General features: G+C 34.6%; 1 protein-coding gene across 1 annotated transcript in view; it reads left to right on the top strand.

Annotated features, from left to right (window-relative positions):
• The window catches only part of COL28A1 (collagen type XXVIII alpha 1 chain), a 68,059-nt gene that overhangs the window by 6,019 nt on the left and 49,546 nt on the right, over positions 1-12,494 (top strand). Inside the window, exons 7-11 of the mRNA XM_074900327.1 lie at positions 299-340; positions 1,049-1,075; positions 2,202-2,246; positions 4,301-4,345; positions 6,326-6,379. Coding sequence (XP_074756428.1) covers positions 299-340; positions 1,049-1,075; positions 2,202-2,246; positions 4,301-4,345; positions 6,326-6,379 — 213 coding nt within the window. The remainder of the gene's footprint in view (positions 1-298; positions 341-1,048; positions 1,076-2,201; positions 2,247-4,300; positions 4,346-6,325; positions 6,380-12,494) is intronic.

Here is a 12,494-nt window from a genome sequence, read left to right as displayed (position 1 = left end):
AGAGGTCTCTGAATCTAGCTGAAGGCTAAGTTCCACCGAGCTTTCTAGAAGTACACAAATCTCTTGAGCAGATTGACTTGCTGTGATGACTAAGATTTCAGTTGTCCAATAACATTGGTTGAATTTTTTATGTTAATGTTCAGGAATTATGTGTCCTTGATTGTGGGAGGAAGAAGTGTGGATATTTGTAAATAAAAAAAGCAACTTCTGCTCCTTAAACAGTGCTCTTGGTTTTAGTGTAATAGTGATAAATAAAAGAGCAATACATACTTTAGTTGTATTCCTTTGCTTCCAATAGGGCGATGCTCAAAAAGGAGATCGTGGAGAAAAAGGTGAAGAGGTATGTGACTACTGCAGTGCTAACTCATATTTAGTCCTTCAGATTATCTTCCAAATCCTGATTCACATTTTAGTTCCACTGAACTGAAAATGTGTTTTCCATTTTTCTCACATCTACTTTATTTAATTATTTAGAGCACCTAAAGTAAATTCTGGTTTAGGGAAGCATCTATACTGAGAAAAGCAGTCTAACCATGTGCTTAAGTATAGATATGTGATGCTACTGACAACAGGAACTTTTGAAGCTATGTGATTTTTGTATTGACTTGCATTAAGCTTATCCCAAAGATAGAATTGAAAATATCATCACTGAAAACATCTAGATTATCCTCCAGTGGCTTCTGACTTCGGATATTTCTCAGCTTGTATTCTTGTTGATTTATAGTAGAAAGATCAACACTGCTCCATGCATAAGATCGATTAAGTTTAGAAGTCCCATTTAAATGCTAGTGTATATCTTCTAAGAGGCTGGCAAACTGAGTAGCATATTCACAGCTAATGTTATAAGGAAAAAAGACACATCTAAATTTGCAGAGAATTATATGTTAAATTATTCCGGAGAGATATTTTATTGTTGTGAATAGTTAAACTTCTGAAACATAACTCTACGTTTCCCCCCCCCCCACTTATATTAGCAGTATGTTATGCCTTTTCTTTCTCTTTCATGATTTTTTCCTTTTTTTTTTTTTTTTTTAATATTTTTGAGTAGGGACCTCCTGGCTACAAGGGAGACCAGGTAAGATTTTTATAAAATAGAAATAGTCTGAAAATAGATTGGCACTTGCTGACAGTGTATATGACAGAATGGAAAGAGCCTGTCTTGTCTTTTTGTCATGAGAGCTCCTAATACAATCCCTAGAAGTAAATTCATCATTTATGTAAATGCTTGCAGACTGGCCTGTTTGAATTAAAAAAAAAAAAAAAAATTCAGAAAATGTAATCTAAATATAAAAAGAAAAATGTCAAACACCAGAAATAAAGCCGCTGGAAGGAAAAAGAAAGTTGAGGGTTGGATAAGAGGTTAAATAGAAAGAATGTGAAATTGTTTACTACAAACACAAATCAGTATGACAATTACTAGTCTTTAAAAAACTTACCACAAGGAAGTTTACTTTTAAGCTAATTATAACTTGCAAGGGCTAATTCTTGATCAAAAAAAATCTCAAGATAGGCTCTCCAAGAAGCTAAAAAAAATATACACTCAATGATTTACAAGATTCTAGAGCTGGAATTCAAATTGTAAAGTGGACTGTCATAGCCAGAACAGAAACAGAGATAATCCTATTTTGATTTTACTTGTTTTGGACACTTATCCCCTGCAAGGATTAATAAAATTAATAAAAGTGCCTCTCTGAATCTTTGTATTCATTAGAAAAATGCTTCAGTCAATTTTACAGAAACATTTCATGGAAATAGGAAAAGTAGATTTATATGTCTATTTTTCATGTGTCTATTGATATGTTAAATCATCAGTGGAACACATTAGTAATTCTCATTCCATTTGTACAATTTCACAATTGTTATTTAGGAAAATCTCACATATCACAGTAATGAAATCAGAATATGGAAAGGATCTCTGGAGGCAGCACAGTGTGGTGGAAAAATGCAACAAAACTTATTAGACATTAAATGTACTATCCTCTTATGATGTAGATTGGAAATTTTATAGATATTCTCAAAAAGAAAAAGTATCTAACCTGAGTAGAGCAGACCATATCTTCTACAGACCATATCTAATGATGCTACTCTTTGTTCCTCAGAATCTACTCAACCTCTTGCACTAACTGCTTGCCCAGTCTGTAATGCATGTAGTGTAATCAGAACATCTTGATTAGCTGTCAACTTTTTGATTTCTTATAAAGGGCGAAAGAGGAGAATGTGGATCCCCAGGAATAAAAGGGGAAAGAGTAAGTATACTTTTTATTTGAATGGTTTCACAATGATGAAGATGCTAGAAAATCATGTAACATATTAATAAACATAACTTGTAAAGATTATTGTAAATTTGGAACATACTATAATTCCCTGGTAATAGAGAGACATTCATAGTAGAAATATGATTCACAGAAACTGAACGCCCAGTTCACCATCTTCTTTTTTTCCATTTTGCAGAAAAAATGTAGTCACTTACCTAAAACAAATGTCCTGACTAATGCCAAGCCCTGCTTACAAAGGACTGTGTTATGGAGTTAACCATATTTTTTTCCTTAAAACGTTAATTTTAATTCAAATGAATAAAGTTATATTACAGTAGAAGCAGGTTCTCATACAACTTGAACAACTTTCAGGTCTAGCAGTCCACCTGTGTTGATATGCATTCACACTTCTGTCTAGTCCTCCTCTTCTTTTAACATGAAGTGCAGAAGTGATACAAGTCAGTATAGATTTTTACCTGGTTTTTACTCTCTGAAAGATGAAAGGGTAATGTACTTCTGAGTGAGATAATCATGTATCTTGAGTTCATATAAGCAGGTTTGTAGAAGTACTACAAACCACTAGTTTAGAGTTGTAAAGTACTACCAATTAGATTGCAATCATTCATTCTATTAAAGCACATTTCTTCAGTTTTAACATCCATATTATGCTTACCTTTATCAAAGACCAACTTGAAAAGTTTATGTTTCCTGGAACCTGTTATTTAATGATTAATTTCATGTAGGAATTAGGAACTACTCAAAGCAGCAGTATTTGTTGCAAAGAAAAAAGGGCATTATACTGTAATAAAAATCCAAAGGCTGAGTATATCCTGCGAGATGCTTCAAAATGGCAGCAAGTGAGTCATAAAGGGCTGAAATATCGGTAAACGAGGAGGAAGAGTTGCATCTCTCAGAGGACTAAAGAAAGTTCATAATTTTTTTGTCCAGGAAATATGTGAGAAAGAGCACAATGTTATGTGAAATGTCCACTAAGATAAAAGGAAGCTGTTCAGAAGCTGGCAAACAACGTAATCAAAGCAGCCAAGAAATCTGGATGTAGAAAAAATATGCCAGGGCTGTGAGAAATTTGCTAGTTTCATTTCTGTTGAGGTCAGTGATGAAAAAGAAGTTTGACATCTGTAGAGGATCAGAGATTATAATGGATTATGTACTTCAAGAATTTAGTGAACAAATGAATATTAGTCATTTCCAGAATTCCCAGCTTCACATTTATGAATGCAGAAGTTAGGACAAAATTATTGTTGTGTTTTGGTTGTTGTTTTTTACATTAAAGTAGTCCATGGTGGACAAAATAATCAGAAACAGAACATACATGGCTAAATGTAAATTCTCTGTTCTGAGGTGGATCTGTAACTGCAGTGATGGGTATTGAAGCATAATTGGCAATATTGTTGTCTGATATGGAAAAGTTCCATTTTTCCCCTGCCACTTTCTATATAATATTAGAACAAATATATATAACTATATAATTAGTTCTAATATATTAGAAATATTATATATATTTGTGACTAACCTACAGTGGCGATAACTGGTAAGAACTCATTAAATGGACAAGTGACAGCTAATGGATTAAAAAAATACATCATTTTACTTTTTTTGGATGCATTTTTTAACAGTTTTTGTGAACTATTAGTGTGATTCTGCCATGCTACTGATCAGCAGTTTGAGCTAGTGAGACAAAGTTACCTGAAATTATTCTAGTATAGGCACTGCAGCATTTTTTTAAGAATTCTGTATCAAATATACTTCTAGAAATTTAATTTAAAGACCTGTAGCAAATAAAAACTAATTAATCAAACAGCTAAGATGTTAAGTAGCCATCGACCCAAATATTGAGGATGGAATGTAACTGGCAATTACTGAATACAGAATGAGAACAGCAGTACTCTGGAGAGAGAATAAACTCCCTAGAAAATGCTTGAATAGAGATAGGAGTCATTACATGTACTCGCAGTTTTCAATACTTTAAAGCAGATAATTGCAATTTACTATTAATCTGATAATTGCATCTTATTTTTCCTCAGGGTTTGGAAGGTCCTCTTGGCCCTAGGGGACCTCGGGGACCTCAGGTAAGGGAACTGAAAGCTAACTAATAAAAAGAAAACACATTATATTCTGTAAGTTTCTTCTACATACAACCTGTCAGCTCTGTGGAGAGCACCATGTTTGGTGCATGAGGCACCAAGACAGCGGAGTCTGGTAAATCTTTGTCTTTTCAAATAAAAAATCCTGGCTGCTGCTGCTGCTTCTTAAAGCTACTCACAGGTGTATGGCCCACTTGTGGTCTCCAACTGCAGAGTTCTTCTCTAAGGGAACTACTGTGGGAACTACAATTTGCTTAATGACTAAAAGGAAGATAGCATGCAATGAGCTTGAGAATGATTCATCTTATGTATTTATATTAACAGATTATATTATGTATTTCTATTAGCACACCCTGCCTTGAGCACATTGCCAGTTTAGTGCTGGGACATTTGTCCATCTCACATCGTGATCATAATTTTTTCCTCAGGAAAAATAGCTTAGAAAAATATGATTTTTCAAAGTCTCTTTTGGAAATGCTTTTCAAGTACTAAGAGTTTTTAAAGAAATATTTTGTTTCTTTATATGACACAGAGACACTAAGAGAATAAAGTAGAGTTTGTTTCTTTTGAAACAAAAAAACCTGCAACATTCCTTTTTGTAAATAGTACTCAATTAAAATGCATAAACCAAGGAGTAAGGCCATATAACTGTGAGTCTGTGCACAATACAGCACTTGGGACATCACTGTACTCTTATGAGACAGTTATTCCCTAGTTTGTAAAGTTATGATTTGAACATAATTTGGAACCCTAGCTATATTAATTTCATTCACTGTTTTCTCCCCAATATCTGATTTGTGGTCGTATAACTGTTACTTGTGTGATCGCATTTTTGCATGCTTTGTGCAACAGCTGCAAAAGGAAAGGAGAACATATTTTTTTTCTGATTGGAAAATTCATGGGAGATACAAAATCACAGATATTCCAAAATTTTCATATCTGTTTTATGAGCCAAAATGCAGTATTTTGGAGGATTTACTATAGCTATTAGTGATGGTAGCTGAAAGGGGGTTTGTTTCTTTTGGGATAGTCATGTGTTTCCTGTAGTTTATCATATTTAATAAAGGGAATGAACACAGTCTGAGCACATTTTTGTGTCAGCAACTAAACCAATACATTTAGATTTGGTTCATTTTGTGTCTTTTTATACACATGAAGTTATCCAAAAGTGACCCAGCATTTTTACTACAATAAACTGTAGTTTTGTGGTGTTATTCTTTTGATAGGTCATTACTTTTTTTTCTCCAGTCACTTAAAAAAACCTCATGAGGCTTCCACTTCATTTTGATTATCAGCTCTGTTAGTGGTAGTTGCAACAACGTTGACTAGTCTGACCTAACTGGGCAGCCCAGGAGATGGCAGTGGGATGTTCACTAACTCAGAAGTCAGTGAACTGGAGGGTTCTTCATAATTATCAGACCTACTTTTTTCTAGCTATTGTAGCAGCCACTGAAGGGACCTCCTCAATGTCATCACTCTGGACAGAGTACCTTACCTGCTCTGTCTCTTCCAAAGAGCCATTAATTATTTCCTTGTGTGAGGGGACACGTTGCTTGTAGTAATGTCAGAAAATTAAAATTCATCTCAGCTCATCATCAGAGAGAGATTTTGGGGAAGTGATTTCTTAAAAAGAGAGCTAAATAGACTGTGACAGCTTAGTTTATTTGCTTGAGCAGAAGAGACAACATGAAAATATGGCAAAGTCAGGAGCAGGAGGAGAAAGGAATGGAAAATTTGAGATAAAACATATGCAGTCTCAGTAGTGAGATATCCTTTCTGCCAGCACAAGTTATTGAATATTAACAATATTCAATGTAGGGGTCACTTTGCAGGATATGACGGAGAAAAATTTCCTTTAGAGTTTAGCATTGTGCTACATTTTACTGTACCTTGTTCAGGTCAAATTAAAAAAACTTTACATGTGTCTTGAAAGGCTACTCATTCTGTACTTTGACTTTTGTGTAGGGTATCAGTGGGCCTCCAGGTGAGCCAGGCCCGAAAGGCATTCAAGGAAACAAGGTAAGATGTAGTTGTATATGTGTAGATGTTATTTGTATAGGGAGAGAGAATTCAGAAACTGTATAAAATCTTTATATTCTACTATCCTTTTTCCTCAGTGTTTTTTGTTAGTGGTGTCCTTTGCACCTTGGGTGGTGCACCATAGTGGTGTCACATTATGAAGGCTTTGTATCTTTGGCACATACAGCCAGTTTTCCATCTGGGTCTCTGAGAGCATTTTGTAGGGCCACAACAGGGTGCTACCAAGGATCTGCCTAGAGCCACAGCACTTAGGTTGGAATTTAAATCACCTGAATATGTGTCTTGGCTTCTGCCATCACTTGGGAAGTTTGTTCTGAAGTATTTTCAACTAAAATACCTTGTGTTAAAACATTTTAAGTAATTCTAGATGGTGGCTATAAAATCTTTAGATTGAGTATTTAAAGTAATTTTTAATTGCTTGTATACTGTCAAAACTCAAGATAACTGAAATTGGTGGAGGTGTAAGATTTGATGACAATTAATGCCGTAGTTGTATTTAAAATAGAACATTTAGAGTTAATGACTACAGCTTGTCAAGCAAAATCAGTTGGATAAAGTATTGGATAAAGTTGAATAAAGTATCTGATTAATTTAGGCAGTCTTCTGATTTGCAAACGTTTGGGAAATTGCTTTACATGAATACAGTTGTGTCACCCATGGGATAGCTATTAACATCATTGTTCGGTACAGGAAGATCTTTCATGTATCAGTTTGAAAACGCGGGGTCTAATGACCACAGGATTATTGATAGCCTCATTAATAAAATGCTATATCTGAGTTATACAAGGCAACTAAATTCACACAAAATAATTTGCCAAAGATGCAGTATTTAAACACTAATGTTTTGCTTCTTAGGCAATAATTTCATTTGAAGATTAACAGAAATAAATTTAGATATGGGAAATGTTTATGGTAAAGGGTGTGGAATACTGGCATCCATCATGATTTTCCTTTTCCTCACAAGTGCTTTTTCATACTTCTTATTTCTTCATCTTCTCAACAAAATACATTAAGAAAGCTGCTACAAAATATTTCAGAAGTAGGGAAAGAAAGAGGGTGGTGGGTCTGAAAGAAGCTATTCATACATGTTGTGGAAAAGTCATGCATCTCTAACTTCAGCACAGCAAATGACAGCAATTTTTTTATCTGTCATTTCACACTGGTGACTCCAAGACAGTACTACCAGATACTTTTATTATACATTAAATCATATTTGTTGAACGTTGTTCGTCCTCCTGTCAGTCTCTTCACACACTTTCATGTCTGTAAAATACATGCAGCTCTCTCTAGAATTCATCTACCTGGATATAATATTTATGGTCTCTTGTTATATTTTAGCTGCAGATTTTCAGTATGAATAAGAAAGTTCGCACTTTCTTCAGCTTCCAACTCTGCAAACTGCTGTTTAAAGTCTATAGTCGAGATTTTTCCAGGCTCAAACATCTATCATCATAAAAATATTGACAGACAGGTTTAATTAATATACTTAGGTAATTATACTTAAAGAGTATAGCAGAAACATATGTATGTTTAGAGGTTATCTCTTGTCCATACCTAGAGCCAAAGCTAACCTTTGGCATTTTGGAGCTTATTTGAGATGAGTGAAAAATTTTCTAATGCTCAGTACAAATAATCAGTGGTTGTTTACAGCTTCATAAACACCCATTCAGATAGTAAAGGTCAAGGCCTTTTTTGGTTTAGAACCATATGAGACTTTCCAATATCTTTTGTCCTTACAGAAGGATTATTCAATTAGTCTTTTAAAATTAGTTTTCATGACACATAATACAATATCTCTGAAAAGTGGCAGTTATAAATAACTGCCTTGGATAAAATAAATAAGTCTATTCTTAGTGCAGTTCCTTATACCCGTGGCCTTTCCATGCTAATACTTTCTGCTTTTTGAGCAGAACCAGTGACTTCACTCCAGTTTAGCAGAGCTAAAGGCAGTTGCGTGGCAGTAGTATCAATGTGACATTACACAGAACATGGCTGCTGAACACTTTTATTCATTGTTAGTGTGCCATGTTGAAGTTTGAAAGAGAAGATTCAATTCCTCAAAATATAAACCCCGGATCAAGCTCAGACTACAGATGTTTTGGGTCTCATTGTGAAGTCTACAGTTCACTCGTATATCTGGCCAGCTCAGTGCATCCCACACTGTCTGTAAGGCAGTGCTGTACCCGTTCTCTCGCTTTGCAGTGCCAGGCAGCAGACACAGCCAGGGACAGTGTCATCTGTGTGCTCTCTGGATGCTGCTGGCTCTGGCAGCCACCAGCAAGAGAAGGTTGGTGGAATTGCAACTTCAGCTCATTCAGTTTGACTTGTCTGAAGCACAGTAGCATGGAGTCCAGAAATGTCCAAGAAAATACTTAAAAGAACTTTTCATACCTTACTTCTTCTGTTGTTCATATGCATTTTCTTATTCTCAGTCTGCTGGCTAATCTATCAGCATGAAGTTTTACTGGCTGCACAATACTCTGCTTCAATCCCTTCTTGAGATATTGCCTTATCATATTGCCAGTATTGAGTTCAATCTCCCTCAAAGTCCCACTGCCTGCATTGACCAGCCTTCCAGTGACTGCAACAGGAACTCAGCCAACCTGTTTCCATGCAGACACCTAAGTTTAGGAGTGATCACATGGCACTGAATCACATCCTTAACTGCTTAAAGTCTTTCTGATACACTTTTCAATCAGTCCTTATCTTTAGTAATCTCTTCAATACACAAGCAAACTTTGTCACTTTACTTTCACCCTCTTTTCAAGTTATGTAGAAATATGTTGAACAACCTATATCCTGCACAGAATGCAGCTCAGTGTGGCATTAACTAAAACCAATTTTTGCTATTTAAACGAACTTTAAAAAAAGTTTTCTCTATTTGCATTTCTGCAAAGTTATAACATCTCAAAAACATCTAAACTGTTTTATTACCATATATACAAGCCTTCTCCATAAAGAGCCTGAGTCATTTAAAATGACAAATTTGAAATCCACTTCTATCAAAATACAAATACATGTTAACTCATATTATTAATTACCTGACTAAATATATTTCCGTTTAACCAAATGCTGAACATTCATGTTAACAGTAAACCTACAACACAGTATAAAATGTAATAACTTTAACAAGCAAACATTATAGTAACAGGACATTTCACTCAAACACGGGAGTTGGGAACTGGCTATTTTCACTGTGTATCTCCTGTCTTCTGAAGCAGTCATCTTGGTCCTGTTCCCTAAGCATGTGCTGAGCAAAGGACTAGGATTATTCTGTTTTCTGTTTTATTGACTTTCTATTGCCTATTGGAAATGTTTCAACAGAAAGATATTAAATACTGCTTACATCGGTGCTTTATATTTTGTTAGACATTTGCTTTACTTTAAAGCTTTTGTCAGCTTCATTAGCCACCACACATTATCTGTGTTGTAACATAAACCAAAAACTTGAATCAAAGTGTACCATATACCTCATTCATAAAACTTGTAAAGAAAATTTTGAAAACTCCATTCAAAAAAATTTTGTAGTTGTTTTAAGTTATCACACACAATTAATTAACTGAATTTTCAGAACATCAATTTATAACCCTGGGTCTAAGGTAAAGACACTCAACTCTTGACAAACTGCAGCTTATAGGATCAAGGAACTCAGATTCTGTGTTCCTTGTCTCACTAAGAATGCAAATATGACCCACAATACAGTTTTGCTGGTGATGCAACCATTTCCAAAAACCCAGGAGACACTATCTCACTTAGAGAGAGACTAAAAGTGCCAGAAAGTTGTCAGAGAAAAGCCATGCCACTCTTGTTTCTGCTCCAGTAGTATCTCATATTCCTGCCTAGATAGCCAGGAATTGGCTAGATGGATGGTTAATAGGTGGTTTGGGGATTAAATCAGTTGTGGTTGCTTTTGCTTGGTTTGCTTCTCAAAGATTACACTGAAATTATCGCAGGAAGCTATAGGCTTTCAAAAGGAGACACAGGACATAAAGTCTGTATTCTTTATTAATAGAAACAAAAAGTTTTACTTGCTCTGCAACATTCCCAGTAACTGTTTTCTGTCATTTTCATACTTAGGTTCTACATATCTCATAACTGCATTGGTTAATGCAGTAAAATAACATCCTAAGTGGCTACTGCGTTTACTGTTGTTGGATTTATTTGTTACCACATACATTATGTGGTTATGTTCTGATTAGAAGATGGCTTTGCCCTTCAATTGCATAAAAAAACAGGAAAAATACAAGTATTCTTGCACAGAAGAACTCCATTCATCTTGGTTTCCTCTCTAGAAAGGAAAAGGAATCACCATAATTTTTCTGGAAAACAAAGTTCTAAGAATTAATATAATGCCCTTTATTTCAGTCTAGCAAACTTCTCAGCCCTAAGGTTCTTTTGCTTACATTTTTGCAAAGCTAAAGTACCTCATTGAGGTCAACAATGCAAAATGTGCACATCCACTCTTTCCTAGTATTCTTGGTGTTAGATAAAAAGTGAATTTTCAACATGCATATCTCTATGAATTTATTCAAAATACTAGGCATTATTTTGTCTGTTTTCATTAATTTGTTAAAAAATGCTTAACTAATACTTACTTTTAAAAAACCCGCAACGAATTCTAAACAATAGCACCAGTAAGGTTCCAGAAGAGTGTTTGTATTCAAGGTAATTTTGTAAATGTATTTATTAGTGATGGTCATAATAGTGACTATTCATAAATTTCAGTGGATAATTTACAAACAGAATGATGTGGTTACAGATTATAAAATCAGAAAGTGGACATGACCTGTGTTCCACTCATAAAGAAGTGATGAACAAGGAGTAGTTATGGTAATAATTTCACAAGTGACACTGGGTTTGCTTGTTTAACTCCTAGACCAGCTACTAGAAATAAAGTACACATTTCCGGAAACCGTGATATATCCAAAGGCTGAAAACAACACATTCTTTAAAGCCACTGTTATAGTAAGAGCCTCTCTGGAAAATTTTACATGCATAGTAAGATTCTGAATTAGAGTTTAAAGCTGTATGAACAGACATGTATTCAAAATTTTAAGGAAACAGTTAAGTTTGAAATTGGATATTCAAAGCTATTGTTCCCATAAAAACATCTTCCAATAATCCTGTGAAAAATCCATCATTGCATATTTCCCTGAAAATGTGTCCCAGAATGAACTGCTAAGGGATGCTGCTTATTCTCTGATGACTTACTTACAAATTCTTTCCTTACTTATGTAGCAAGTTACATCTTTCCCAGGAGACTGAAAAATCCAATTTCCCTATAAAGAAATGTAGTTACTAGATAGCTCAACTAACTTAGAAATACAAAATCTCAATAACATCTGTTAAAATATCTAGATGTACTTGCATTCTTGTTGCCAATGTTTACTTTAAAGAGAAAATAATTATATTTGAAATGTTACTTTTTACTATAGTTTATCATAATTGCATTATAGACTGAAATACAGAGTATGTCCATTACAGTATGTATGTGCTTTCTTAGAAGTAGATAAATTATTTATATTGGCACTAGCTGGTACTCCTCATAACATAACAAACTATTTTGGGGGAGGGTTAGACTGTTATGTTACAAGCTTAAAATGGTACAGTTTGTAGAAGTACTAAGATCAGATCAAGTGTAATTTTCCTTCCCATTGCTCTACCTGATAGTAGATGCCACTTGAAGGAAAATCCCAATAGAGAGAGAAAAAATAATTTGAGCAGAGTGTTAGACAAAGAAATTAATTACAAAGAAGCTAATTTGAAAAGAAGTCTTTTCCTTCTACGTGTAGAAATAATGCTATTATTGCCAGCACTTTAGGGTTTTAATAAATTCCATATTACCTGTAGCACCAACACCACAGAAGATAAAGGTCAGACTTACTAACAGCCATATGAAGTTTGAAATATACAGTCTTTAAAATAGATTGAATAGTTTAAATTTCAAGTTTTTCATGTTGTCTAGTAGAAGGTGGTGTTTCTTTCTCAATGTTCAGGCATCTTCAGCTATCAGTGAGAAAGCATTCAACAGAATAATGTTTTCATACAACCCTACATACTTTTTATCATAAGGGCTGTTTATTCTGCCTACAGC

Source organism: Athene noctua, chromosome 2 (assembly GCF_965140245.1).
Source record: "Athene noctua chromosome 2, bAthNoc1.hap1.1, whole genome shotgun sequence".
Taxonomy (NCBI): Eukaryota; Metazoa; Chordata; class Aves; order Strigiformes; family Strigidae; genus Athene; species Athene noctua.
Note: the sequence above shows the minus strand (reverse complement) of the source record. Positions and strands in the feature narration are given on the sequence as shown.